Source organism: Arachis stenosperma, chromosome 4, assembly GCF_014773155.1.
Source record: "Arachis stenosperma cultivar V10309 chromosome 4, arast.V10309.gnm1.PFL2, whole genome shotgun sequence".
Taxonomy (NCBI): Eukaryota; Viridiplantae; Streptophyta; class Magnoliopsida; order Fabales; family Fabaceae; genus Arachis; species Arachis stenosperma.
In genome coordinates, this window is record NC_080380.1 from 7326666 (window position 1) to 7354096 (window position 27431).

Consider the following 27431-nt stretch of genomic DNA (forward strand, 5'->3'; position numbering starts at 1 on the left):
TCGGAAGACTTTTTCCTTTAAAATTGAACTAAATCGCACCGCGAACACCCCTACTTTTACCTACCTTTTATTCTTTTTTTGTCTTTTCTTTTCTTTCTGTTTCTGTTTTCCTAAAGTTATTTTTCTTGTTTTTATAATTCCAGTTTTGGGAATGGTGGCCGCATAGAATAAAAAGAGATTAAATATTCAAAGTACTTTTTGTAAAGATGTAGAAAAGAAAAACGGAAGATAAAAAGGAATTTTTCTACAATTTGCAAGCATTAATTTGGTTTCTTTACATATAAAGCGAGTGCGATTCATTCAACAAAGGATACATATCTACCCATTAGTTTCAAATTATTTTATTTTAATAGACATATCACATATTGCAAATTTCTGATGGAAAAATATTTTGTTCTTTTCTCTACAAGGCAAATAGTCAAATACATTAGAATGTAAATCAATTCATACTATATTTACTACTAGATAATTTCAAATAAAATATTCTATGTAAATCAATTCATACTGTATTTACTATTATAATATATTTTAAATTTAATGTGTATATAGTTATCCCTTAGTTTTTTAAATATTTAAAATGAATATAATAATTAATTTTACAAACATAATATTATATAATTAAATATTTATATTAAAATCTTTATCGTAAAAGTGACTAAAAAATTCATCGAGGAATTATTAAATAATTACATGGTTTATTAATTTACATTTTGAAAATATTTTGCTGTATATAAAACTTGCAATTAAATTATAACAATTAAACACACAAAATGTATAGATAACTTTGTGAAAAAAAATTATACCAAAGGAAATTCTCACAAAATAAATACAACAAACAACATTTCTCGTATGTGTTTTTAGATTTTTATATATTATAAAGTTGTCTATAATTCTATATTCTACAACTTTGTGTGTGAAAAAGAGTGTGTGAAAGTGTGAATGGCATGGATTGATTGAGTGTGTTTTTCTCATTTCACTTTGGGAGTGAAGTTGTGGAATTCATTGCGCAGATTCTTGGTACTTTCCATTTACTGTTTCTTTTTCAACTCATCTTTTTTGTTTTTTATTACTAATTGCATCAACCCCACACCCCATACCTAGGCTTTATCTCTGCTAGGTGCTAGCTACTTGGTTTACCCTCTTTTTCCTTCCAGTGCTTCAATCTCCAGATATTTAACCAAAAAAAAGTAATAAAGTTAGATGAAAAATAAAAATTAAAAAATATATTGTATATAATATATTTATTTTTAATATTTTTTATTATGTAAAAGTAATTTTTTAATAGAATATAATTAGAATCAATTAAGATCAATTAGCATTATTTAATATATTTAAATATTTATTATAAAATATTACGTCTTTATTATTTTGATTCTCTTACCACCTATAAAAAACCTTTTATATTGTATCATTCTAAATAACTTGAATATAGCGTGAGAGTTAAGCGGAAGGAAGCAAGCAAGCAAGAATGGATGCAGATGCATTGACAAAAGCGTTTGTTGAACACTACTACACGACGTTCGACAACGACGGCGCCGGACTGGTGAACCTCTACCAGCAGGACAGCTCCATGCTCAGCTTCGAAGGCCAGAAGATCCAGGGCGCCAAGAACATCGCTACCAAGCTCACCTCTCTCCCTTTCAACCAGTGCGTTTACTCCATCACCACCGTTGACTGCCAACCCTCCTCCGCCCCCAACGGCATGCTTGTCCTCGTCAGCGGCAACGTCCAGCTCGCCGGCCAGCAACACGCTCTCAAGTTCAGCCAAATGTTCCATTTGTTACCAACACCACAGGGAAGCTGCTATGTTTCGAACGATATATTCCGGTTGAACTATGGTTGAAGATAGACTATGGCATATGTGATGATGTAAAGACTATCTTTGAAAGATACAAAGCTAATTTCTTTTATTAATAAGTAGAAATAATAGCATATTTAAGTGAAAACTTTCAACGTTTAATTAATTGTATCGTCAAAACTTGGCTGATCATATTTTTTTTTGTCAGGGATCCAGGCCAAAAAAAGTCTAGACCTAAACAACAGCAAGCCCAGCCCAAGAAGAAATTAACCCTGCACCTAAGCTAGTCGAGAGTGGAGCTCCCTCCTTGCAGCAGCTTTCTCCTAGCAACTTGCAGTCACATGACTAAATGAAAATTGTGCATAGTATCGTTTGGCTTATACCAGTGCTATTGTATCCCTGTTTAGTAGGCTTGCTATCGAGAAGACATTATCCCAAAAACTAGAAGAAGCACGAACTGTTGTGCAACTAAAAATTGCAAAAACCCTGAAGGAATATCGAAACCTCTATGCCGTGCAACATTGCTTAGCCAACAGAATGATATATCCTGAGTCTTTAAAGTTGTTAATGCTGTATGGATTAGCTCTTTGTAGATCAATGGCTCTTCGCGGAGGGTTTGGTGATGCTCCCCTGGATGAAAGATGTGCTTAAATATGAAGCCTACAACAGAGCTTTTCCTTCCGAAGCCACAGCAAGGACGTCTCCTTGAACACCCTCCAGCAGTCAGCAGCTCAAGTTGCGATCTCGATAGGTTGCCGAAGCTGTAACCGCAGCTGACCCACATCAGGAACACCAATCTTCGTGGCCACATTACCTTGGGATGCATGCAGACCCACTACCACAGATCAGACAAAATCGAAGATGGATTGGGACTCAATGAAACTCAGCATTCTTCCCTTAATGCCACCGATCTTTCAAGTCTTCTCTCCCTCTTTGGAACAGCGCCAGAACACCCAGATCCAAACAAGGAAGGTAAGGAACCAGCAAACATGCTGTATCCTCGTCTCCCCAGGATGGAAGTTCCAAAATGCATAACCGAATTACCCTCAAACTTTCAACCTACATACAAAATAATTCCTTTTTGATTCAATTGATTCACTGCCAATCCAAAACAAATTACATGCTCATGATCTGTTTGCCATTTGCAGTGACATGTCGTTCTCTCTTTTCAAAATGTTCGTGATGGTTTGCAGCTTGCACCTGAGCCAATCCTGTTGAAGAGAACCGTCGGCTGAAAGCTTGGCTACTTCATGTGCTAAGGCATTCCCGTCTCTAGGAACCTAGTTAAACCCATAATTTGAGATGTGTCGTGCTAAATCCAAAATGTCATCCAAAATAACTTGAATTTCTACAATTGATGCCTTTGATTTTAGAGCTTGGATGAGAATCAAACTGTCAGATTCAAAAATAATTCTTTCCAATTGAAAGTTTTTTGCCATTATTAGTACTTTTCTAACCGCTAAGGCTTCCGCAGCTAAAGGCGAGGTGGCCGCTATTTTAGAGTTTGAGGCTGTGAGAAGATTTTCAGCGTGATTTCTAAATACTGCTGCTATTGCTCCTCCAGAAAGGGCTGCAAGAAACGCTGCATCAACATTGCACTGAACCCACCCTGGCAATGGCGGTCTCCAGGTAACCCTTCTAACTGTCCTTCTATCATTAACAAAACCTTTTGCTGGTTCTTCTGCCATTTCTGCAAATTCTGTTTCCATTTGCTTAGCCTTATAGATTACTAATAAAGGATTAGGTTTAGACCTCTGATGTACTGCATGATTTCTTGCTTTCCACACCTCCCATGCCAAAAAACCAACCCTGCTAATACACAACTCATAATCAGTTCCTGTACATGCCTTCATATTTTTTAAAAGATCCATAATCCATTTTCCAAAAGATGAGACTGTATGAGCTGTAGGAAAACACTGAATTTGAGCTCCAAACCACGCAGCCCTTGTCCAGGGGCAAAGCAGCAGTGCATGCTCAGTGGACTCTGGTTCCTGCAAATAAATAGCACAGATAGGACTGCTAGAAATTTTTTTATTATAAAGGTTTTGAAAAACCGGTAATATGTTATGTGAGACCCGCCATAAAAAGGTTATGATCTTTTGAGGCACTTTTAAATTCCAAATGTCCCTCCATAATTCCTTGAAGTCATCACTGATTGATGGGCTATTGTTATTACCAATACTCTGCTCTCTCCTGGCAACATGATATCCCATCTTGACGGTGTACTTCCCATCTATTTTAAAAAGCCAACTAAACGTATCTTCTCTACCAATAACACTTACCCGGGTTCTAATGATCTTTCCTATAATACCTCCATCAAAATGTTTCCTTAACTCGTTAATATTCCACCCCTATCCTTCATTAATTAGCTCCTTTACAAAAGTGACGGCATTATTCATAACATGAGGACTCTTCTGCATGTTCAAAATCCAGTTATCTTCCTGGATTCTCACTTTCTCTCCATTTCTAATTAACCATCTCCCATTTCTCAAAAGGAAATCCTTACCCTGCACAATACTTTTTCAGATCCAAGATGCTCCCCTGCCTGCCTTGGTTACTTTAAAATCCTCATTCGGAAAATATACAGCCTTAAGCACCTGAACCCACACCGCATTAGGGCATTTAAACATTCTCCATGCTTGTTTTGCTAAGTGTGCAATATTTTGACTATAAAAATTCTTAAAACCAAATTCTTCCTCCCTTTTGCTAGCACAAATTTTATCCCAACTCCTCCAATAAATATCCCTATCCTTACCAGTAGAAAGCCACCAAAATTTTGCCACTTTCTGACTAAGACGGTGACAAAAACCTTTAGGAAAGAGGACAACATTCATAGCATAGGCAGGTATCGCTTGAATAATCGACTTAATGAGAACCTCTCTCCCAGACTGACTAAGGAGTCTTTCTTTCCACCCTCGAAGCTTATCAGACACTCGCTCCTCAATCCACCTCAGAGCTTCATTCTTAGATCTGCCCCACTGAGCTAGAAGACCAAGATACTTACCTGGTTTATCCCAGGCAGGTAACCCTAAGATATCTTCTATTTCTACTCTATTTCTGATCGAAATCTGATTACCGAACGTAATCCCAGACTTGTCAACATTTATTCGCTGCCCCGAGGCTTCCGTATACATATTTATAGTAGTTATGAGCTGATAAATCTCCTCCGCACTATCCTTCAAGAAAATAATGCAGTCATCCGCAAAGAGGATATGAGAAATGGCTGGGGCGGTAGGGGCAATTCTAACACCGAAGATTCTACCCTCTTCTTTAGCCTTATCCATAAGGATAGTAAAAACTTCAGCTGCTATGATAAACAGGTATGGTGATAGGGGATCTCCCTGCCTTAGTCCCCTCTGTGGCACAAAACTTTTTGACAAAATACCATTGATCTTGATTCTATAAGTGACCTGTGAGACACAACTCATAATCATTTTAACCCAGTGCGGATTAAACCCAAAGGCTCTCAGAGTAGCTTCTAGAAATGACCATTTAACCCTGTCGTAAGCTTTGTTCATATCAATCTTAACAGCTAAGTTTCTGGAAGCCTGCTGCCCTCTTTTATTTAAAGCGTGAAACATTTCCTGCACTATCACCATGTTATCTTGAATGAGGCGTCCTCCCACAAAAGCACTCTAGATAGGTGAGATAATCGTATCTATTATTCTTCTAAGCCTAATAACCAACACCTTGGAAATGATCTTATATATAAAGTTACAACAGCTAATCGGTCGAAGCTGATTCAGAGTTTCTGGGTAATTGACCTTAGGGACCAAAACTATAATAGTATCTCCAATGCTGCTTGGTAGGATCCCTTCCTGAAATAACTCTTAACAGCTTCACAAACCTTTTTCTCGATAATTGCCCAATGCTTTTGAAAAAATAAACCATTTAATCCATCTGGACCTGGTGCCTTAAGACTTCCAAGGTTGAAAGTAACTTCCTTAATTTCCTTATTAGAGACCTCTTTCATAAGCTCTCGATTCATATCGTCAGTCACTCTAATAGGGATTTTGCCAATGCATTCAAACATAACAAGGTTATCTGAAGCTTTAAATAGATTCTGAAAATGAAGTACTGCCAGGTTAACTATATCGTTCTCCCCACACACCCATTCTCCACTATTATCCTTCAGTTTCTCAATCCTATTCCTGTCCCTACGTTGAATGGTAGATGCATGGAAAAAAGCAGTATTCTTGTCACCAAATTTCAGCCATTTCACTCAAGATCTTTGATCCCAAAACTTTTTCTCTTATTTCCACAATCTAGTAATCTCCACTTTCATAGCATTAATTTCCTGTTGTTGCCTATCCGAGTACTCGTTTTCCTCTGCTTGTTTAAGGCTATGCAAAAGTTTTTGTATTTCAACATCAGCCCTCTTAAAGTTAACTTTACTCCATTTGGCCAAATCATGCTTACAATTATTCATCCTTCGAGTTAAGATTGTCCAATGCTCAACCGTACTATTACAAACACTGTTCCATCCTCTGCTTATGACATTACCATAATCAACATGGTTTGCCCAAAAAGCCTCAAATTTAAAGCATCTACTCCTTAGTCCCCTGGGTTTAACATTGAGAACTAAAGGCGTATGATCAGAACTAATAGCTGGTAAGGCTGAAAGAGTGGCATGTTGGAAAGCTTTTCTCCATTCCCAATTAGCAAGTACTCTATCTATCCTTTCTTTAGAAACAAAATCATTCCTTGGGTTACTAAACCATGTGTATTTTGACCCTTGTAACTCCAAGTCCATGAGAGCATTCTTATCTACAAAACATCTGAACGCTTCGACCTAACTAGTCGATTTTGGATGCAAACCAACTTTCTCATGTTGTGCAATTACATCATTGAAGTCGCCAATGAAAACCATGGGTACATCCAGATTATTATTAGCATAAGTTAACTCTTTCCATAACTCCTTTCTTCTCTTGTGATCGGGATGGCCATAAACAAAAATTCCTTCCCAATCTCTATCACTAACAGTGCTGATATGAGTTTTAATAAAGTTTTGACACCAAGCATAAACATTAATATGTACATTACTTTTCTAAAAAAGACACAGCCCCCCGGACAACCCCGGAATTCCACACAAAACATATTGTCAAAGCCTAATTTCTCCTAATCCTAACACAAGTAAGATTGCTAGCTTTAGTCTCCATAAGGAACAAAACAGACGGCCTGAGGGATTTACAAATATTTCTTAGTTCAGATACTGTCGAAGGGGCCGCCATCCCCCGACAGTTCCAGCTAACAACAATCATGGTTGCTGGTGGGGTATGATAAGGCCCGCCTCCTCAGCCATAACTGTTCCAGCATCATCTTTAAGCTTCTTACCTGGTTTCTCCATTCTTAGCTGTTCGTCCTCCTCCGTCATGTCAACATAGACTGGTAGGCTGCATATATCCCTTTTCTTTTTAGAGTTTAGGTCCAACCCCATATCAAAAGCCAGCTCCAACACACGTTGATTGTCATTCCTTTGCTCCGACACAGCAGCAAGCTCCTCATCCATGTCTTGCTTCTCCTCAGCTAGTTTGACGTAATATTCCTCCCCATTCTCCATGTGTCGAATCATGGTTCTACCAGCTGCAGTAATGACTCTCTTCATTTTTGGTTTTTCCCTGTAGCTCCACAACTGACTAGTGCCATGCTTTACGATTCGTGTCTCCATCTCTGAGTGCTTATTGATTGCCATATTGCCATGTTGGTTAGTCTGGGCCTCTTTCTTGCCAAAAAGCTTCTCTAATTCTTTCCTGATTGTTAACTTTTTGAGGTTCCCCTAAGCAGCTTCCTCCACTTGTTGGTGATCACAACAATCCTCCATCTGCTTAGGCTCACCAAAATGCACCTCATCTAGCCCTGTCTTGATACCAAAAGGTTGGCACTTCGTGCTTTCGCCGACTCCAAGATGCTCTTGACGCCCTTCTTTAAAACTCTGAAGATTACAAGGTCCAGAAGCCTCCTGCTCCATAAAGAGTGTGGCATTGGGCCTAATTGAACGATTAACCTCACCTATCTCTTGGAGCTTACCTTTACATTTCTTGACATCAGCTTTAGCGGTTGCAAAATTGTCACCCCTTCTCAAAGCTTTGCCACCTGAAGACACATGTTTGAAAAGCAAATTTTCTAAGACCTCTTCAACACACTGTCTAGATCCCTGGCTTTCCCTACCTAACCTCGTCTGTTGCTCAGTATTTGCTTTGAGATTTTTCTGAAACCCTGCTTCTAGTCCCCTGCCCGTAGCACTATCTTCTGCCACGTGTTCCTTCATACACTCCATTCTTACTCGCACCCCCTCACAATCCTTGTTAGCATCAGTCCATTCCCTGTTCAGTTCCTTGGAACCCTGCTCTGTTCCCTTGGCTGAGATGACCCTGGCTCAATTCACCCCCAAACCCAGTCCATACCTTGGTTTCATATGATCACAGCTAGCCATTGCCATTGGATTTCTATATTCCTTCTTAGCATGACCTAGAATTCCACAATTCAAACAGTAACTGTCCTAGATCCTCTCATACTTAAAGTCAACCCAAATAGTTTGACGATTTTGTGTTGCTAACCAGAAACCAGTTAGCAGAGGCTTAGTGATATTCATTGTTACCCTTACCCTCAAAAATGTTCTCTGTAGTGTATCATGCAATCTGGAATTTTCTGTTTTCATCACAATTCCTATTTTGTTACCAATAATTCCCGCTATTTTTCTTGTTATATAATTAAGTGGAAGTTCGTGTATTTGTACCCATAATTCCATATACCTATGATCCACTTCATAGACTGATTGTCGTCCATTCCATATCTGCAGGTTAAGAAGACTCCCTCGAATACTCCAGGACCCTCCGTTACGTATTTGGATCCCTTTTCGCACATCCTTGAAGCTGATGAGTATTTTATTCCTGCCGACATCGGAGATGGCTACTCCATCCGGATGACCCCAAATTTTCAGAAGAGCTGCCTTGCAATTATTGAAGCTAAGTTCTTTGTCCGAAAGAATCTTCCCCACCATATTCAAATTTTCAGGAACAAAGCTGTCATCCTCTTCTAGGTTGATAGAAATAACTTTTCCATCAACATATTGCTCCTTGTTGTAGGCCATATGTAGTATTGTGAGAATAAGAGAAAGAAGTTAGAAATAGGAGTTTGTGCAAAGATGTGGACAATAAGCGGGTAAGCACAGAACCTTTATTTCAGGAAACACTCCATATGAGAGAAGAGTTCTCCATGAGAGAGATAAGGCGGTTCAACAAACAGAACAAGAAAACATGTGTTAATACGTAGAGTGTTCTTTGGCTGATCATGTTTGGTTTAAAAAAATTGTGCAAGCTTTTATTGAGCGAAACGCCAATGCATCTTTTTTCTAGGACCTATGAAGGCAAGCCCAATTGAATTGGACCCTCTGCGTAATAAATTTATTTTAGGTTAACTAATTTTGATTGATAGATTGATTAATTTATTTATCTGTTTAAATAAGTGCTAAAAGATTTGAATTCTATTTTGTGTACATAACAATTTATTACCAATAATGTCAATGAGTTATAATTCAAATAACTTATTTATTCTTATTTATTCTACCAAACTGTGCATGCTTTTCAATATTTTTTGGTCTTGCTCTTCACGCATTTGTTTTCCGTGTTGACCAAATAAAAGTAGCTTCATTTTCTAAGGCCCAACAAACCGCACTACCTATCGTCATTGTGTACAAATTTCAGACCCAAAAAAATGGCATAGCCCACCTCTCCAACAAAAAAAAAAGTTTTGAAAATTTAATAATGAAAGAAAATTCCACCTTAGATATGAAAATATTTTATCACATCTTCTGCAGCAAATAAATTAATCATTTCATTTATGATGGATATCCTTGATGAGAAAACAAATTTTAATAAAATTTCTTCGATTTACATTATAAATTTTAATTTGGATAATTCTACAAAATCAGTACAATTTATTATTTTTTATTAGTGATTATTTAATAATATTTAAAAAATATTGCCAATTATTTAAAAATATTTAAATTTGTATATAAAGTAAAATTGTAGATCCGTGGATCCTTTTCTTTTAGTTCCATTTTTTATGTTAATTAGGTATTCAAATTAATATAGGCTAGTAGATCTCTTAATAAATAGGAACTAATTTAGAAAACTAGATTTACAAATATATACCATCGTTCTTTATTTAGACATCTCGAAGTAGGATTTAATTATTAAAAAAATAAAAGAGCAGGATTTAGAGTTTATCTAGTCTAATACACCAAAATGTCCAATACGAAATTCAATATATAGGAAAGTAATAAATCTAATTGTCATAGATAAGTATCACCGTGGTACATACTAAATAGTGAGTAGTGAGTGACTAAGAGTATATTTTGCATATAATTCATGGCCACTCAATCCACAATCTATGTTTTGTTCACAGAGCATGCATGCGATTTTTTTCTCTTATTTTATTAAAAATATTATTTGCACAAATTTTATAAATATTTTCTACTTTTAATATATCCTATTATTAATATTTTCTACTTTTAATATAAATAATATATAAAAAATATATACACAAAAAATTAGTGTAGATAACATACTCTAACATTTACACGTTATTTTGAGCCACTTGACTTGAGGGATCGTGACCTTGGTTGATTGATACATAGCATTATTATAGCCAATTTATTATACACAAAATGAAAACAAGTAGAAGCGAATCAAATTCATGAGACAAGGATATATATGCTGAGTAATCACGTAAGAGAAGACAACCTTATCCTACTCTATCTATGCATAGGATCAAATTAACCCACCAAATATTTGTCGAACGATGACGTTTCTTCATGCTGATCTGTAACTACATGAAACCAAACATTGGTATTGCTGGTCGATTTAAGAATTCATCAGACTTTTTTGTTCCTATATACGCACTGCCGCATAAAATTGAATTATTAATTATCATTAGAATATCTCAATTCAACTCAATGCATGAATGTTTTTCCTGAAACCAAGTTGGATTGGTCTTTGAAATTGAATCTTGCCCTCTGCATTCAGTATAATTTATTTAGCAACGATAAATTTTTAAATAAAATTTAATATTGTGATAGATTAATTTTTTATTTGTTAAAAAATTAAAAAATAAATATTTTTCTTTTAAAATATTAATGTTATAAGTATAAAGAGTGTATAAAATTAATTTTATATTAAAAAATAAAAAAATAAAAAATTTATAAAATAAAAAATGTATTAATTTAATATTTTAAAATTTTAAATTAAATGTAATATCTTCTCATTTCATATTTTTTCATTTTATTTTTTTCAAAGTCTTTTTGATGGTCAAAAACTTTGTATAATGGCCCAATAAATAATAACAAATAAGATGATTAATCGATCTTATGGTTAAAGAATATTCAAAAATAAATTTACACATGTAAAAGTTTAAATAGTATACATGTCGAATATTTTTATTGTTTTCATACATTTATCCCTTGATTATTTAGCAGTCAGCTACTACTGTATATATGAAAATCAAATCTTTTTCTCCAAAATTAAAGAGTTATCTCCTTTTCTCTATCTCTCTATCTCTATTTACTATCTCATTTCTTCACTCACTTTATCTCTCTTATATATCATTATCAATAATTAATTACAATTTGACGATTAAAATGTACAACGTGACATGGTGCGGAATTTGAATGCCCATAACTGAACCGACAAGTGCATCGAGTCATACCAAGTAATACCTCAAGTGAGTGAGGGTCGATCTCACGAGAATTGGTGGATTGAGCAACAATAGTCGAATGAATCACTTAGTCAGGCAAGCAAAAAATGGTGTTTTGAGGTCCAAAAGCATTAAACAGTACTTCAGAAAGTAATAAAGTAAACAGTAGAATTGGTGTGAAATATATGTGAGAAAACAGTTAAGGTTTTAGAGATGTTTAGACTTCCAGATTAAAAATTCTCATTAACCACCTTGATTTTGCAAAGATTCTATTCACAACAACTTTAAGTAATTAGACTCCAATTTCTTGGTAATTTAATAATCTTCTAACTCAATTAACCGCCAATTCCTTGGTCACTTAATTTCATTAGAGGGTTTAAGTTCAAATCCTAGTTTCAAGCCACACAAAATCCCAAAGTCCCAAAAATAATATAATTAAATGTCACGCATCACATTAAATTCAGATAATCAAATGTTCATGAGAATTTAGTTTCAAGCTTATAATTCAAGTGATGTAGCTTTTCTAAGAATAAATAAGAATTCAAGTTAGAAAAGAGTTATTTTTTAATATACTTTAATCCATGGGACGAAGAACGAAACTAATTCTTGAATGTAAATCAATGCATTAATCAGAAGTAGAAAATAATAGTATGAATCAATAAAATAAACAAAGCTCCTAACCTTAAAGGAGAGGTTTAGTTGCTCCTGGAAAAAGTAAACCCTAGCAGAAAAAAAGTGTGTAATTCTAAAAAAGTGCGAAAAAGGAGAAGAAGAAATTAAATCCTAAGCCAATATCTCTCCTCCTTTTATATATAATCCTAATTAATGTAAAATATATTTTCTAAAATCTAAAATATATTTTCTTCATTTAAATATAAATTCTCAAAACCAAATAAAATCAACGAAATCATAAAAAGATCATCTGGAGGTTCTCCTGGGCCAAGAGTCTGGCGCCAAACTTGAGGCCACTATAACGGCATCCAATAAGAGCTTTACGAGTTTCTGGCGCCAAACTTGAGTTGGATCAAGTTTAGCGCCACCAAGGACGCATCAAATGTGACGTATTGTGAGTCCTGGCGCCAAACTTGGGTTGGATGAAGTTTGGCGCCACCTTGGTAGCGTTTGGTGCCGTGATTCTAGAAGAAAACTATAAATTATTATATATTATTGGAAAGCTCTAAAGGTTGGCTTTCCAATGCCGCTGGAACTGCGTCAATTAGACCTCTGTAGCTCAAGTTATGCTCGTTGGAGTGTGAGGAGGTCAGGGTTGACAGCATCATCCACTTTCTTCCTTTTCTTTTACACGAACTCTGTCAAACTCGCTCGAATGCCACCTGTAATAAATCAAATTGCAAAACAACTCAAAGCAGCATTCATGGTGACTTAAAACACCTAAATATTGATTTAATTCAATAATTTCACATGCAAATTCACTAAGAAAAGATAAGAAAGATGCTCGCGCATCATGACATTCTCTAATTGCACCTAAAATTGAAATTGAAACATAATTATATAATATTACTAATTTAACAACCAAAATGTCTCACATAACACTCTCTCATTGAAATTAAGAGAAACTATTTTTTTCAAAAATTAATAAATTTTCTTCCTACATCCTCTTATCTACCTCTCTCTCCTTCTCTATTTCAGTATTTCTCTCTGCCCTTCTCATTCTATATATAACTTATAATTTATATTTTATATTACTAATTTGACAAATCAAAATGTGTCACGAGATATTCATTCATTACAATTAAAATAAAATTTTTTCTCTAAAATTAACAAATTTTTTCTCTCTTTCTTTATCTTTCTCACTCTTTTCTCTTTTAATCTTTATTTCTCTCTCTACTATTTTGTTCTAAAAATAAATAAAATTAATAAAATAATATAATTTAAATAAATTCATAAAATTATAAAAATATATTAAATTTATAATTAAATATTATTAAAAAATATTCCCATAATATTATTCACATAAAAAAAATTACAATATACATTTTTACTTTTCTTTCTTAAAATATTTATTTTATATAATTTAGAAAAAATATTAATATTGTGATCAATAATTAGAATCAAGATTCAATTGTTTAAAAAAATTAATTTTAAATTAATTTTATAACTATTAATATAATTTTTTTTATTAATATCTAATTATATTTTTATATAGATAAAGAAAAAAATATTATTATTTTTAAATAATAAATATGAAAATTAATTATTTTTATTTGTGCTACAAACTTAATACCTAATCAAATATAAAAGTATACACATTAAATTCTTTTAAAATTTAAATAATAAATGTTAAAATTAATTATTAATAAAAAATTAAACTCTTTCACATAAAAATAATAACTAAAAAATTTATTATTTATTTTTTTAATCTATAAAAATTCTAATCTTTTTAACCGATGAAAATTTTTGTTTCTTAGACCTTTTTATAAAAATAATTTATTTGTGTACAAAAAAATTAACATAATTTTAGAAAAACTATATTCCCTTAATATTATCACTAATAAAAACACTAGTACATATTAATATGCAACTATCATTTTTACAGAAAGAATATCGTTATAATCATCTTCATTTGTGTAACAATCACCATTAAAATATCTTTTAAAATATGAATTGTATACTACATATGTTATTTTAATTTGAGCAACATTTTATTTCTAAAACGCCGCGGACCTATACCGAGCCATTATTTATTTCTCGATTTGATATAGGACATGAGATGATAGTGCCTAGTGAGAAAAGAAAAGATCAATTGACCCAGAGAAACGAATGCATATGGAATTGAAGTGGTCAATAGTCAAATTGTCATTAATCTATTTATTGATTAATTTATTTAATATTTTGAAAGTACTAGTTATCCATATTTTAAAAATACTATAATTCTAGTAAAAAATAGAAAGAAGTGAATTGTGATTAAATAAGATATTGAAATCCTTCTTTGTTTATCATTAAAAAAAGAAAACAGAGAACTGATATCTCCAACCATAAACGAATAAACGATGATGATTCCACATTCATCATTTGTCACTGCCACGTATGTAGCCATGGAATTGGTCAATTACTCAATTTCACAATCTTTTTGTCTCCAAGGTGGACCAATGTTATTTGTGTAGAATTTATTGCATGCTCTAAAAATAAAAATCAAATGAATGCTTTTATATATTTTGTTTCACTTTAGTAAGGTGAATCACTTTGAAGTTGGTTTTCATCTTAAATATAAAAGAGATTATTTTATTTTTAAACAATTTTTCAAATTTTGGGAAACAAAACTAATCATATTTAATCAGTGTTATTATATAATTGGTTTCAGTAATATTTAAAATGTACATTGTTAAAAAATATAATAACAAAAAATTCAGTCATATTTTATAAGTAGTGTACTGTTTAGTGTTTACTATGTTGTTAAATAGTTCAATTTACTAATACTTTTATATGACTTATCAAACAATAGTATTAGATCTCAAAATTATATATTGTACTCTAAATCACAAGCCATATTCAAGTCTTGTAAATAATTAAAAGAACAAACACCGAGTTACAAATAATACAGCTAGTTTATAATGTTCATATACTGAAACGGCAGTTAATTAATACAAAAAAATTTAGTGAGAAAACATAACTCAGTTAGCATATAAAAAGAGTTTGTTCAAGTTAGGTGGTTCAGCTAAGAAGTTGGCAATGTATTGCTATTATTTTGTTAAAAAATTCGTTGTATATGTACTTCAGAATAATATGCCTGAATTAACTAACCAATTCATTCTCCAAAGTTATCATCCTATACTGTCAACACGTTTAAAACAGTGTAGATATATACACGTTTAGAATTAGGAATAAAAAATAATATTTTCTATCAACATTTAGAATGGTCGTAATGGATACCCATTAAAAAAATCCAAAAATAAAAAACACCTCCGAAGTTCAAATTCAAACCAATTCAAATTAAACGCTCATCCAATCAATTCAAATCAAATTGCAAACTACTGGATCAAATTAAATTTTTGATCTACTTTTCATAACTGATTAAATCCAATCCAAACCGCACAATGTGTTATAATATTATTATTTTATTATTATATTTACAAATTATATTTATAACATATACAATTTGATATTCATTTTTATATTATTGATGTATTATTATTATTTAATAAATATTTTATGTTTAAAAAGTAATTTATTTATTTATTTATTTTAACTAACTTATAATTTTATTTCTATTGTTATGTTATTATTAATATTTTTAAGATATTATTTAGACTTGTTATATATATATATATAATTTTTTTAATTTACAAAATTACAAATCCAATTCAATCTAAATCACTTGAAATTGGATCAAATCAGATAAAATTATTTTAAAAAAATTATGCAATTCAGATCTCATCAAAAATAAAATTAATATTCGAATCGAATTAATTTTTAACTCAAAACCTATTAAAATCACACGGCACCTCTACTCCAAACAGGACTATTGATACACTCTATCTTACCCTTTTCATGGGTCGTCTGTTCGTAACTATATATAGCCGGATCCTTATTTTTATATATTATTTATCCTGTCTCTGTAGACGGTAGGAAAACAAAAATAGCATGTAGTAGTTGGAAATTAGGAACAAGTTAAAATTCATGATACACTTTAACTTCTTAAAGCACAGCTGCACTCAGCGCGTTTGCCTATATAAATTTCTTGAAGCATTCTTTTTATTACGTCGTAACACATTCAATAATTTCCAAAGGTACAAATACATAAATGTGCCAAGTTCCATAATAATTCGGTCATAACTGGACCCCATTGGTTGGAATCAAGGACCCTTTGTCCCCACTCATTATCATATTGCCACCACTTCCACATGGTGGACATATGCATTATTATAAGTCGCTCCAAATTACTATTCAATGCAACAGTTTACAGCGTTCTTCAATTAAAATGATCCACGCACAATGCCCTCAAGTAATTCAAGTTAGAAATTCTAACTAAATTGTAACTATAATCTCATCCCAGAAACTAATCATATGCAGGACTGACAAAAAACAATAATCCAAATTATTATTAATAAGAATCCAATTCAATTTCAGCTGTTATAATTGTCACTGCTGTATAATTTGTTTGTGTAAATGCTTGAAGGTTCCAATATATATATTAACAGAATATTTAAATTCGACAAGTTAACAATTTCGCAAATTAAAATTTTATTTAAGAGTTTATTTTTAGTCAATAAAATTTTATTTAAGAGTTTAACTTGAGTGAACTAATAAATTAACTACTGAACGAGCTCAAATTTGTTAATTACAAATATATTCTAATTCTTGTAAAATTATAATGTAAGATATATTTAATATATAAAAAAAAGAAAGAAAGAAAAAAACCAATTTGCCTACTTCATGGTACCTTGTGATTTGTGAAAATTGAAGAAATAAAGCCCCACACTCAATTATTATACATGTATATAACAACCTATCTCCTATAATAATTCTTTCCCGTTACAACATACAACCGAAAATCCCAAAGCAGCATATTCCAAGATGAGCGGAGAACAGACGGGGTCGGTGGAGGAGCAGCAGAAGGGCATGAAAGCACCACTGCTGCCAGTCCAAGATTCAGCATCACACAGCAGCAACCAGCAAGTGATGACCCTGAAATCATTTCTAACACTGAAGAACTTGTACATAATCCTAGGACCCTTGCTATCCCTGCTGATATGCTTGTTGGTAAAGCTGAAGGATGCTCCGGCAAGTAGCGTGAAGATGCTGGCGGTGATTGCATGGGTATTCGCGTGGTGGGTGACGGAGGCGGTGCCGCTGCCGGTGACTTCGTTGTGCCCCCTGTTCCTGTTCCCTCTCTTTGGAATCGGTTCTGCGGATAGTGTTGCTCACTCTTACATGGACGATGTAATCACCCTTGTTTTGGGTAGTTTCATTCTTGCTCTCGCTGTTGAACGATACAACGTTCATAGAAGATTGGCTTTGAATGTGAGTCATCCATCACTCTCTTCTTTTCATTAGGATCATCATCTTTATTATCAAAAAAATTAATTTATAATTAAGATAAAGATCAACATTTTTATTGGGATTTGGGAACATGACATGGGACCCACAGGTAACGCTGTTGTTTTGTGGCGACCCGCTAAACCCAGCAATGCTACTCATGGGTCTGTGCGCCACCACATTCTTTGTAAGCATGTGGCTCCACAACGTGGCGGCGGCGGTCATGATGATGCCGGTGGCCACGGGTATCCTGCAGCGGCTACCACCGCCCAGCGAGCAGTCGGAGGCGGTCAACAAGTTCAGCAGGGCAGTTGTGTTGACTGTGGTGTATGCTACACCCATCGGAGGGATAAGCACGCTAACGGGCACGGGAGTCAACCTTATTCTGATTGGGATGTGGAAGAGCCTTGTGCCTGGTGCCAAGCCCATTAGCTTCAGCACCTGGTTCTTCTATGGCTTCCCTGTCGCTGCTGTCTTGCTCATTGCCTTCTGGTGCATCATGTGCTCCCTCTATGTTCAAAAGGGCTCGGCCCGGGCCTTGTCTGCTTACTTGGAAAAAGCCCATTTAAGGAGGGACCTTGAAGCTCTAGGTATGTAAAGATTTTTTTGTTTTTGATATTGAAATGATAATCTGTTTTTTTTGAAATGGGGATGGTTGGAATGTTATTTTTAAATATAAAATTGTTTGATTAAAAAAGTAAAAATTAGACTCTCTGATTTGTTAGAGGTACAAAATTAGACTGTTTGATAATCAAATTATCTAATTTGTGAGAGTTACATAAATCAAACTATCTAATTTATATTAAAAAAATAATAAAATTTAAAGTACAGATATCAAACCCTTCAATTTATGTACATTCTACCATTTTAAAAAATATCAAAAATTACAGTATTAAAATATATTATTATTTTTATTTTCATACTTAAAAAAACAGCCGTATGTAACTCTTTCATTTGTGGCTTTCTTTTTAATATTTTCTATTCAACATTTAAATCTACCTCTCATTCTCATGAATTATGTGTGTCTAACTATGTGGCACGTATAGGGACCAAAAGCGTCACCCTTAGTTCTTGTTTTTTCTTTTCTTTATTTTTTTTATGGCCTAAACATAAAGCCTCACCCCTCGATGGGGCCATTTACCAAATAATACTTAGTGGACCACAATTTTCCATCTTATTTTTTTTCTTCCTTTTATGGTACATGCACCACAATTTTCCATCTTATTTTTTTTCTTCCTTTTATGGTACATGCACCACAATTTTCATACCATGTTTTTCAAGTGGTTACCGTTTGCTAAACGTTTTTTTGTGTATATATCAATCAATTATCAATAATTAAATAAAATGATGTTGAAAAATAGGTGGATCACGTGTTTGTGTTTAACTTGGTTTTGTCCACGGGGGAGTTCAAGGATGTAAAACTTCATCTTTTTTTAAATACGCATTTAATATCTGACAGTTAGATATGTTTTCAACTGAAATTAATTAAACTCTTAATACAGCTAAACATATTCAATAATATGCCCTCAATTATTTCTTAGCAAACTTAACTGTCACTATAAGATGCATTTATCATCATTCCACGCACCTATTTACATATTGCAAAATTCTAGCCAAGCTATAGTGATACAATTGAGCAAGGAATTCCGAGGTTTATTACTTGGAAAACTAAAACATGAAATAACGATTGATTGGAAAGAATAGTAAAGGACAAATCGGTAACTGCCTATCCCATTGAATCTGCTAACTGCATTTTTAATCAACACATAACAATATTAGCTACAGAATTAGAAGCTTATGCAATTTTAATTTGGATTGTGTAATGGGGTGATTACAGGTCCAATGTCTTTTGCTGAGAAGATGGTCCTGTCTGTTTTTGGGGTGAGTGTGAGACTAAATTCAAATTCCAATTCCTTAATTTTGTTTACAAAGGCATTAATATAATTAATAACAAGGGGTTATCTATGATGAATATAATAATGTAGCTGCTGATCTTACTATGGATGACTAGAAATATCACAGATGATATTCCTGGATGGGGATCTTTATTCAATAACCTTGTTGGTGACGGAAGTGTTAGTGTAAGTACCTTGTCCACTTTCTTTTTAGCTCAACAAAGTTATCAATCTAGAGATAGGACTTGGTGTATTTGTTTCTTGATTTTTGATCTCTTATGCATATATCTTTAAATTCGGTTTAGTAACTTTCTCCCAATCAAAATATTTATAACAAAATTTATTAGAAAATAAAGATAAAATGAGAACCAATTTGAGTTGGTCGAGTAACCAGTTCACTGGTATGCATAATCAATTGTCGAGTTTTATTCGAATCTCTTAAACTAGAATATCATGGGAAATAATGAGAAGGACTTTATACAAGATTGCATTGGATGTAGGTTTTGGTAGCTGTGTTATTGTTCATAATCCCAAACATGAAGCAAGAAGGGGAGAAGCTAATGAGCTGGAATGAATGCAAGAAGTTACCATGGAACCTAATATTACTGCTAGGAGCTGGTTTTGCCTTAGCAGATGGAGTGCAATCTAGTGGGCTAGCAGATGTGTTTTCAAGAGCCATAGATTTCTTGGAAGATGCACCATTCTGGGCAATTGCACCTGCTGTCAGTTTAATTAGTAGCATAATCACCGAGTTCATAACTTCCAATGATGCTACTGCCACACTTATTGTGCCACTATTGTACCACATTGCTAGGACTATGCATGTGCACCCTCTTCTTCTCATGGTTCCCGGAGCAATTGCAACCGAATTTGCCTTCTGGCTTCCAACTTCCACACCTTCAAATGTTGTTGGATTTGCCACTGGTCACATTGAAATTAAGGACATGCTCAAGCTCGGTGTCCCTCTTAAGGTTGCCGGGATTGTCGTCCTGTCCATTCTCATGCCCACACTAGGTGCGTTACATTTAAAATAATTCATTTTTTTAAAATATTTATAAGTTTAGTAATTTGGTTAAAAATGATACTCATGTTGTAACTTGTAAGTCTTGCTCTCGATCGCAGGGAGTGTTGTTTTTGGAACAAATGATGGAACTCAATGGGTGACACAGGCAAAAGCTCCTATACGGACTTGATTGATTCCTTCACCAAATTCCAACTTGGTTTGTAAAGTTTTGGTGTGTCTATCATATATATATATATATAGGTAAGTATTGGAAAAAAAAAAGGAAGATAAAAAAAAAAGAAATACCCTCCCTGTTGTCCTGTACATAGTAGTATGTCAATAGGAAAAAGAAAAAAGAAAGAAGGGAGAGAAAGATCTCCGTCTCTATTTGTTTCTTGATTTTAATTTATATCTTTGTTCTGTGGAAGAGAAGATTTTATCAATTTATGTTGTAATTTGTTTTCTTTCACCAATAAAAAAAGAAATTGAAGATTTGTTTTACAGGTCAATCCGCATGTTAAATTGCAATCCAATTAGTTCAAAGAATCTTCAATTTCCTATAATATATTCTGTATATTTGCAGCTGTGGTTATATTTTAATTGTAATGATTTCATTATGACTTAGCATAGTGTGTTAGTTTGATTTGGTTTCTTTCTCTCTTGTACCATGACATGGTCTAATTAGCGATTTATATTTTTCAGTCAACGATGATAGATACTTGTCATTGATTTGTAATCAAATATTCAAATGCAATGAATAATAAATTTTATCCAAATGGCACACCAAAGTTTAATAACATATAATAGATCTATAATACAATCAATAGAAAGTGACTGGCTAACTTCAAAATAATGTGCGACTGCTAGGATTTGTGTGCATAAAAGTCAAAATAAAGTGAGAGTTGAATGTCTTTTGGTAATAATTAACGAGTGAGAATTAACACATGAAAATTCGAGTATTTTTTAATTGGGTGTCTTTACAATGTTAATAACGGAGAGGATGAGAATGAGAAATCAAAATTACACTGAAGATCTAGGAGAAGAAATAATTTTCCTAGAGGATGACGATATCAAATTTGGTATGGAGAAATATGACCATAGCCTGGTGGGGAGAATTATGGCAGACAGGAGTTTTAGTTCAGGGACGATAGAGGCAGCCTTCGAAGCTATCTAGAATCATCGAGAGGGACTTAGGATTAAATTCTATGGAGATAATATTTTTCAATTCTTCTTTTCACAGGAATCAGATGTAGTTAGAGTGAAACGAGAATCTCCTTGGCTATTTAAACAGTTCATCATTCATCTAAGGAGATGGAATTCGAACATGAATATTGCTGAACAGAATTTTTCAAATATCCCAATGTAGATTCAGTTATAGGGTTTCCTGAATTCTATAAAACAAAGGAAGCGACAAAGAAGGTGGGTTCACGGCTAGGAAAAGTGTTGGAGACGGATTTGTTTTCAATGAAACTTAGAGAGAATTGTTTGTTGAAGGTTTGAGTTAATGTGAATGTAACAAATACCTTGAAACAATCAATTAAAATAGTTAGTCCTGATGGAACAATTTCGATAATCCTTCTAAAATATGAATGACTAGAAATTTATTGTTGATTCTGTGGTTTTTTGGGCCACGAAACAAGAAACTGTAGTAAAATACTAACTTTTGGAGGATCAGAAAAATAAAAAAAGGTGAAAATCGGATTTGAAGGCTGATTTAATAAGGAGGAAATTAGAGGAGCTAAAGGAGAACTTCAACCCTACCAAAAATAGATGGGAGTCTGGAACAGAGCAAGCGAATCGAAAGTTCACACCAGCTAGCCTCATCAAAAGCTTCTCTCAATTAGTCGTAACAGAGAATCATTGGAGTCATACCTCTCCTACTTAGCAATAGAAAGAAGTGAGTCCTCAGCAAGATAAGTCCCCGTTGCTGAAAATCAGTAATAGGGTGGAATATAGAACACAAGCCTTTTCTGTTGCTCATGGTGCGACTGGAGAACAGGAGGAAATAGAAGTTTTCAAATTGGCAGCATTCAACAAAAAAACAGAGGTTGCAACAAGAGACCTAAACCGAAACACCTGATAAGGAAGAACACTATTGAGGAGAATAATAAAAATGTTGCTGATACTAAAAGAAGGCAAGAGGAGATGGAGGAATGGCAGGACGGTAAGATGATGAGTAGTGAAATTGAAACTGTTGATGAAAGAGAGGAGGGTGCTACCAAAATCAGACACCCACAGCGATATGAAAATGATGATGTGGAATTATTGGGGTTTAAAAAAATTCCTGGCAATTCACAACATTCAAGGGATCCAAAGATTCTATTCCCCCGAGGTGATGTATCTATGTGAGACAAAACATCAAATTTTCGTTCGTGGAGATGCAGATGAGAAAGTGTGGATACAAAAAGAGTTACTGTGTTAATCCGCATGGAATGGCAGGAGGGTTGGTTGTTGCATTGATGGATAGAGTGAAATTGGAGATCCAGATGACGAAGGGTTTCTTTATATGGGTTTCAGTAGATGACCAAGAAAGATAGATCACTTGAAAGGTATTGGGAGTCCACCTAAGCACTATAAATCAAATTCGAGAGAATCAATATGATGAACTGCTCAACATACTCAATCAAACAGGAGATAGATTTGTAGTTATGGGAGATTTCAATGCAATATTGACAAACAACAAAAAGGAGGGTGGTAGTAAAAAATCTCTACAATTTATTAAGAGTTTTTGGAGATTTATTAATAGGAGTGGTCTGATGGATATGAGTTTCACAGGTGAAAAGTTCACTTGGTGGAATCACAACTGTAAAAAAAGGGGCCAACAGAAAATGGTTAGACCATGCTTTAATTTCTAAAAAACTAAGAGAAGAATATCCGATGACCATTGTTGCTCATTTAGAGGACTCGGGATCAGATCATAGGCCTCTCATGCTGATCACTAATTCAAAAATAGCGAAAAGTAAGAGGAGGTTTAAATTCCAAAAAAGACGGTGTGGAAAAGATATGGTTACAAAATAATTAGAGAGACTTGGCCAATTTATATAGAAAGATCTCCTATGTACCAACTGTTTCAAAAACTGAAATTATAGAGATAAAAACTGGTAAAGTGGCAATTTTCAGGTATGAGTAATAGTAAGAAATTGATTATGAGATTGGAGGACAGGCTCACGGTTTCGAAGGAGCATCCAAAGCTAGTTGAGAAGTCTAAAATTTTAGAGATTGGGGATGAGTTATCCGAAGCCTATCTTAAAGAAGAGAGGTTCTGGAAGAAAAATCTAGAGTGAAGTGGCTGCAGTGTAGGGATAAAAACACTAGATTTTTTCATTCCTATAATCAGGTCAGAAACAGAAAAAATAAGATATGGAAGCTAGAAGACGAGAGTGGGTTATGGTGTACCACACCAAAATCCATAGGGGCGAGGGCTTAGAGATACCTTCAAGAGTTATTTTTAGCAGGGGATATTCAAGACCCATCCGATGTGCTAGGTGATTTGAGGAGAAAAGTGTCAACTGAGACTAATCGCAATCTGACAAAGCCAGTAACAGATGAAGAGATCAGAAAAGTTATTTTCTCCATTAATCCAGATGCTGCCTTGGGAGATGATGGCTTTACAACTAAATTTTTTAAATTCTATTGGGTTGTTATCAAGTCAGAAGTGTGCAAAACGGTGAAAAGCTTCTTTAGAGATAACAAAACTATCAAAGATTTCAATCATATTCAAATTTGCCTCATTCTTAAGATCCCAAATGCTATGTCTATGAATCATATTAGTCCCGTCAGCTTGAGTACGATTTTCTATAAAATTATCTCTAAAATCTTAGTACATAGACTCCAGCCTCCCATGATTAGAATTATTAATGACAATTAGAGCACTTTTATCCAAGGACGACTTATTAGTGATATCATTATTGTAGCTCATGAATCCATGCACTTTCTTAAATCTAAAAGCTATGGTGATTATGATTTAGCTTTAAATATTGCGACGAGTAAAGCCTATGATAAGGTGAAATGGAACCTTGTGTGGTTTGTTATGAAAAAGTTGAGTTTTTCTGATAAATGGATTAATTGGATGAAAGAATGTGTGTCCACTATCTCTTATTCTATTGTCGTGGATGGTTTTCCTATTGTTTTTTTAAACTATTTAGAGGGTTTTGTCAAGGAGATCCTCTCTCCCTTTATCTATTTCTACTATGTGCAGAAAGTTTTTCTTTTTTGTTCCATAAAGAAGAACAGAATAACCTATTTCAGGGACTTTACTTGAACAATAGATTCCCTTCTATTAATCATTTACTATTTGCAGATGACTTGCTTCTTTTTTGTTAAGCAAACCAATTCAACTGTACAAACTTAATGAATACTCTACGAGTTTATGGTGATCTCAGTGGTCAGAGAATAAACCTTAATAAATCTACAATTTTCTTCAGTAAAAATACTCCTCAGTAGAGTAAACAAGACCTGACCAACGTATTAGGTATCTCTAATGTGGGTGCACAAGACAAATATCTAGGATTATCTTCTACCGTCATGAGATCAAAGAGAGACCTTTGCTTATGTCAAAGACAAAGTTGCAAAAAAGTTGAATCACTGGAAACGTTCTTTTTTTGTCGGCTAGTGGAAGAGAAATACTGATAAAAGCTGTAAAGACAATCATTCCAATCTACACACTAAGTTGTTTTAAGCTTCTAGAATCTCTAATTGATGAATTGCAGAAAATAATGATAATTTTTTTATGGAGTCAAAGATAAAATGAACGAAAATTACATTGAATTGGTTGGGATACTTTGAGTAGACCAAAAGATGAAGGATGCATGGGTTTTAAAGATTTAAAGGCCTTCAACCTAGCAATGTTAGTCAAACAAGGTTGACGACTACTAACAAAACCACATTCACTCTTCTATAAGATATACAAAAATAAATACTTCATGCTTATCTCGTTCTTAAACACTCAAGCAGGAAATAGACCATCCTGGACCTGGAGAAACCTCCTGGAAGGAAGGACGGTGCTTGAAAAATATGTTAAATAGCAAATGTCAAAACAGGGATCTATAAAGCTCATAAATGACCCATAGTTGGATTTAAACTCCCCTTTCAGACTCTGTCCCAGTGAAGCTAGAAACCTTGATCTCTTCTGAGTGAAACAACTTCTAGATACATCTGGAAACTAGAACCTACAATTGATTCAAGAACATTTCAGCTCAGAAATTATAATTCAAATCGGTCAAGTTTCAATAGATGAAGTAAAAGACTCCCTCACCTGAACTCTAAATAATTTAGAACAATATACTGTCAAATCGGAATACTCCAAAGCATATCACTTCTTCCACCCCCAATTGACCTTTTTCTAAAAAGATTAAAGGAAAAAGGAATTTGAAAATCTGTTCAGAGTTTAAAGTGCCAACCTAAAATTCGTGCTTTTGTTTAGAAACTACTTCATAATGAACTGACAATAAAAGAGAAACTCCATGAACGCCTTTTTCATGGGGATGAACAGTGCCTCCGTTGTATTACTACTCTGAAATCAACACTCAATACAATAATTTTTTATTCTCAAATAATAAGTGTTTGGGAGGACTCACCTTTGAACAGCTTGATCCCCAAACTTACAGTTTCAACCTTAGCAATGGTGGATAAAACTTGGGAAAATATTAATGAAACAACCAAACTTCAAGAATATTCTTTAGGGAGTATGGATCGATCGAAGTCGTTAGATATTTGAAGGCAACGTAATAATTAGAAAAATTCTATCCAAAATAACGAATTCTTTAAGGACCAGAGACACCACTACCAATTTTTTTAATTCACTTTTTTATTTTATGTTTTTTTTTTCTAAGTTTTTTGCCTGATTCTACTTTCAATTGGAAATATCTTAATTTTCTACTATGTTTGTATTCTGGTCTCATAAACAAATGTATTATTTACTTTTTTTTTTTCACAATAAAATATCCAATACTTTTGATTAAAAAAAAAGTGATTGGCTCAAAATTTTAAGCCATATTATCACAAAGTACTAAGCAAGTTTGTTGATAAAAATGATGAATCCACAATCAAAGAGATCATTATTAAACTACAACTAATTAATAATACATAAAATTATCACTGAGACCTTTACAAAAGAGCAAACCAAACAAGAATAAAAACAAATGAAACCACAACTTATTCACCATCAATAAAGATCACAGAGAGCTATCATGACTAAGGATGGAGCTTATAAATTACTATTCAAAATATGATTTTAAATTTTGAATTATAGTTGAATTAAATCATAATAAGCAAATGTTTAGTGGTCAAAAGTGTTGACCATGTTTTTTTTTTTCTGGTCTTGACTCTTTAGGTACGAGGGTTTTTTTTATCCTCTATTTTTGTTTTTCTAACAAAATCGATAGTTATATTTTAGCAGTTTGTAACAAGGATAACCCAAACCCATGATATTTTGGGCTTCAAATTTGATAGAGTACATTGAGTACACTATCCTTCTGTGTCTTCTTTATTTTTCTTTTAAAAAATATTATCCATATTCATTAAATCATTATTTAATTTTTTTGATGACGATGAGAGAAAATTTTTTATGAAAAGTAATTTGACAATAAAATAATTAAAAAATGATACTATCAATTAAAGAATGAAAATTTTTATTTTCAAAAAATATTAATCTAACAATCTAAGTCTCAAACTTTTTCTTAAATTAATATCCAAAAACAAAAAAATATGTTAGAAATACTTTTATTAAGAACTTAAACAGATAAAATAAAGTATATATAAGTAATTGTATTTCTGATAACATGCTTTTTTGCATAAAAAAACTTTGTTGTTTTAATTTAACTAAATTTTTTATATAAAATTTTAATGTCATATTATAAAATATTTCTCTAAAAATATTTAAATTAATAAAAAAAACAAATAAATAATTATACATATATGACAAAAAAATTAGAACACAAGGAAAAGTTTTTTCTTAAATTTCAAACAGACAAAACATATGATAAAAAATTAAAAATATTAACCGTGCATGCATTAATTGAAATGAAACGACTAGCTTAAATGCATA

General features: G+C 33.2%; 2 protein-coding genes and 1 long non-coding RNA gene across 3 annotated transcripts; 2 read left to right on the forward strand and 1 right to left on the reverse strand.

Moving 5' to 3' along the window:
* Positions 1–1468: 1468 nt before the first annotated feature.
* On the forward strand, positions 1469–1843 carry LOC130974520 (nuclear transport factor 2B-like). The gene has a single exon (XM_057899395.1). It carries the CDS (start codon positions 1469–1471, stop codon positions 1841–1843), a length of 375 nt encoding a protein of 124 aa, XP_057755378.1.
* Positions 1844–16952: 15109 nt separating this feature from the next.
* LOC130974028 (tonoplast dicarboxylate transporter-like) lies at positions 16953–20895 on the forward strand. The gene is made up of 6 exons (XM_057898749.1): positions 16953–17473; positions 17601–18078; positions 19326–19369; positions 19474–19569; positions 19884–20397; positions 20506–20895. Exons 1-6 carry the CDS (start codon positions 17027–17029, stop codon positions 20574–20576), a joined length of 1650 nt encoding a protein of 549 aa, XP_057754732.1. The 5' UTR covers positions 16953–17026; the 3' UTR covers positions 20577–20895.
* A 3245-nt stretch (positions 20896–24140) lies between these two features.
* On the reverse strand, positions 24141–26561 carry LOC130973717 (uncharacterized). The gene is made up of 3 exons (XR_009084253.1): positions 25963–26561; positions 25641–25727; positions 24141–25554 (listed from the first exon to the last, which is right to left on the reverse strand). It is a non-coding gene; the product is annotated as an uncharacterized LOC130973717 (long non-coding RNA).
* Between the last annotated feature and the right edge of the window lie 870 nt (positions 26562–27431).

Excerpts from the sequence above, each read along its gene's own strand:
- LOC130974520 (XM_057899395.1), top strand. The coding sequence starts at position 1,469 with ATGGATGCAGATGCATTGACAAAAGCGTTTGTTGAACACTACTACACG.
- LOC130974028 (XM_057898749.1), top strand. The coding sequence starts at position 17,027 with ATGAGCGGAGAACAGACGGGGTCGGTGGAGGAGCAGCAGAAGGGCATG. Across the intron at positions 19,370-19,473 it reads TGGTCCTGTCTGTTTTTGGG|CTGCTGATCTTACTATGGAT; the intron begins GTGAGTGTGAGA and ends ATAATAATGTAG. Across the intron at positions 19,570-19,883 it reads TTGGTGACGGAAGTGTTAGT|GTTTTGGTAGCTGTGTTATT; the intron begins GTAAGTACCTTG and ends CATTGGATGTAG.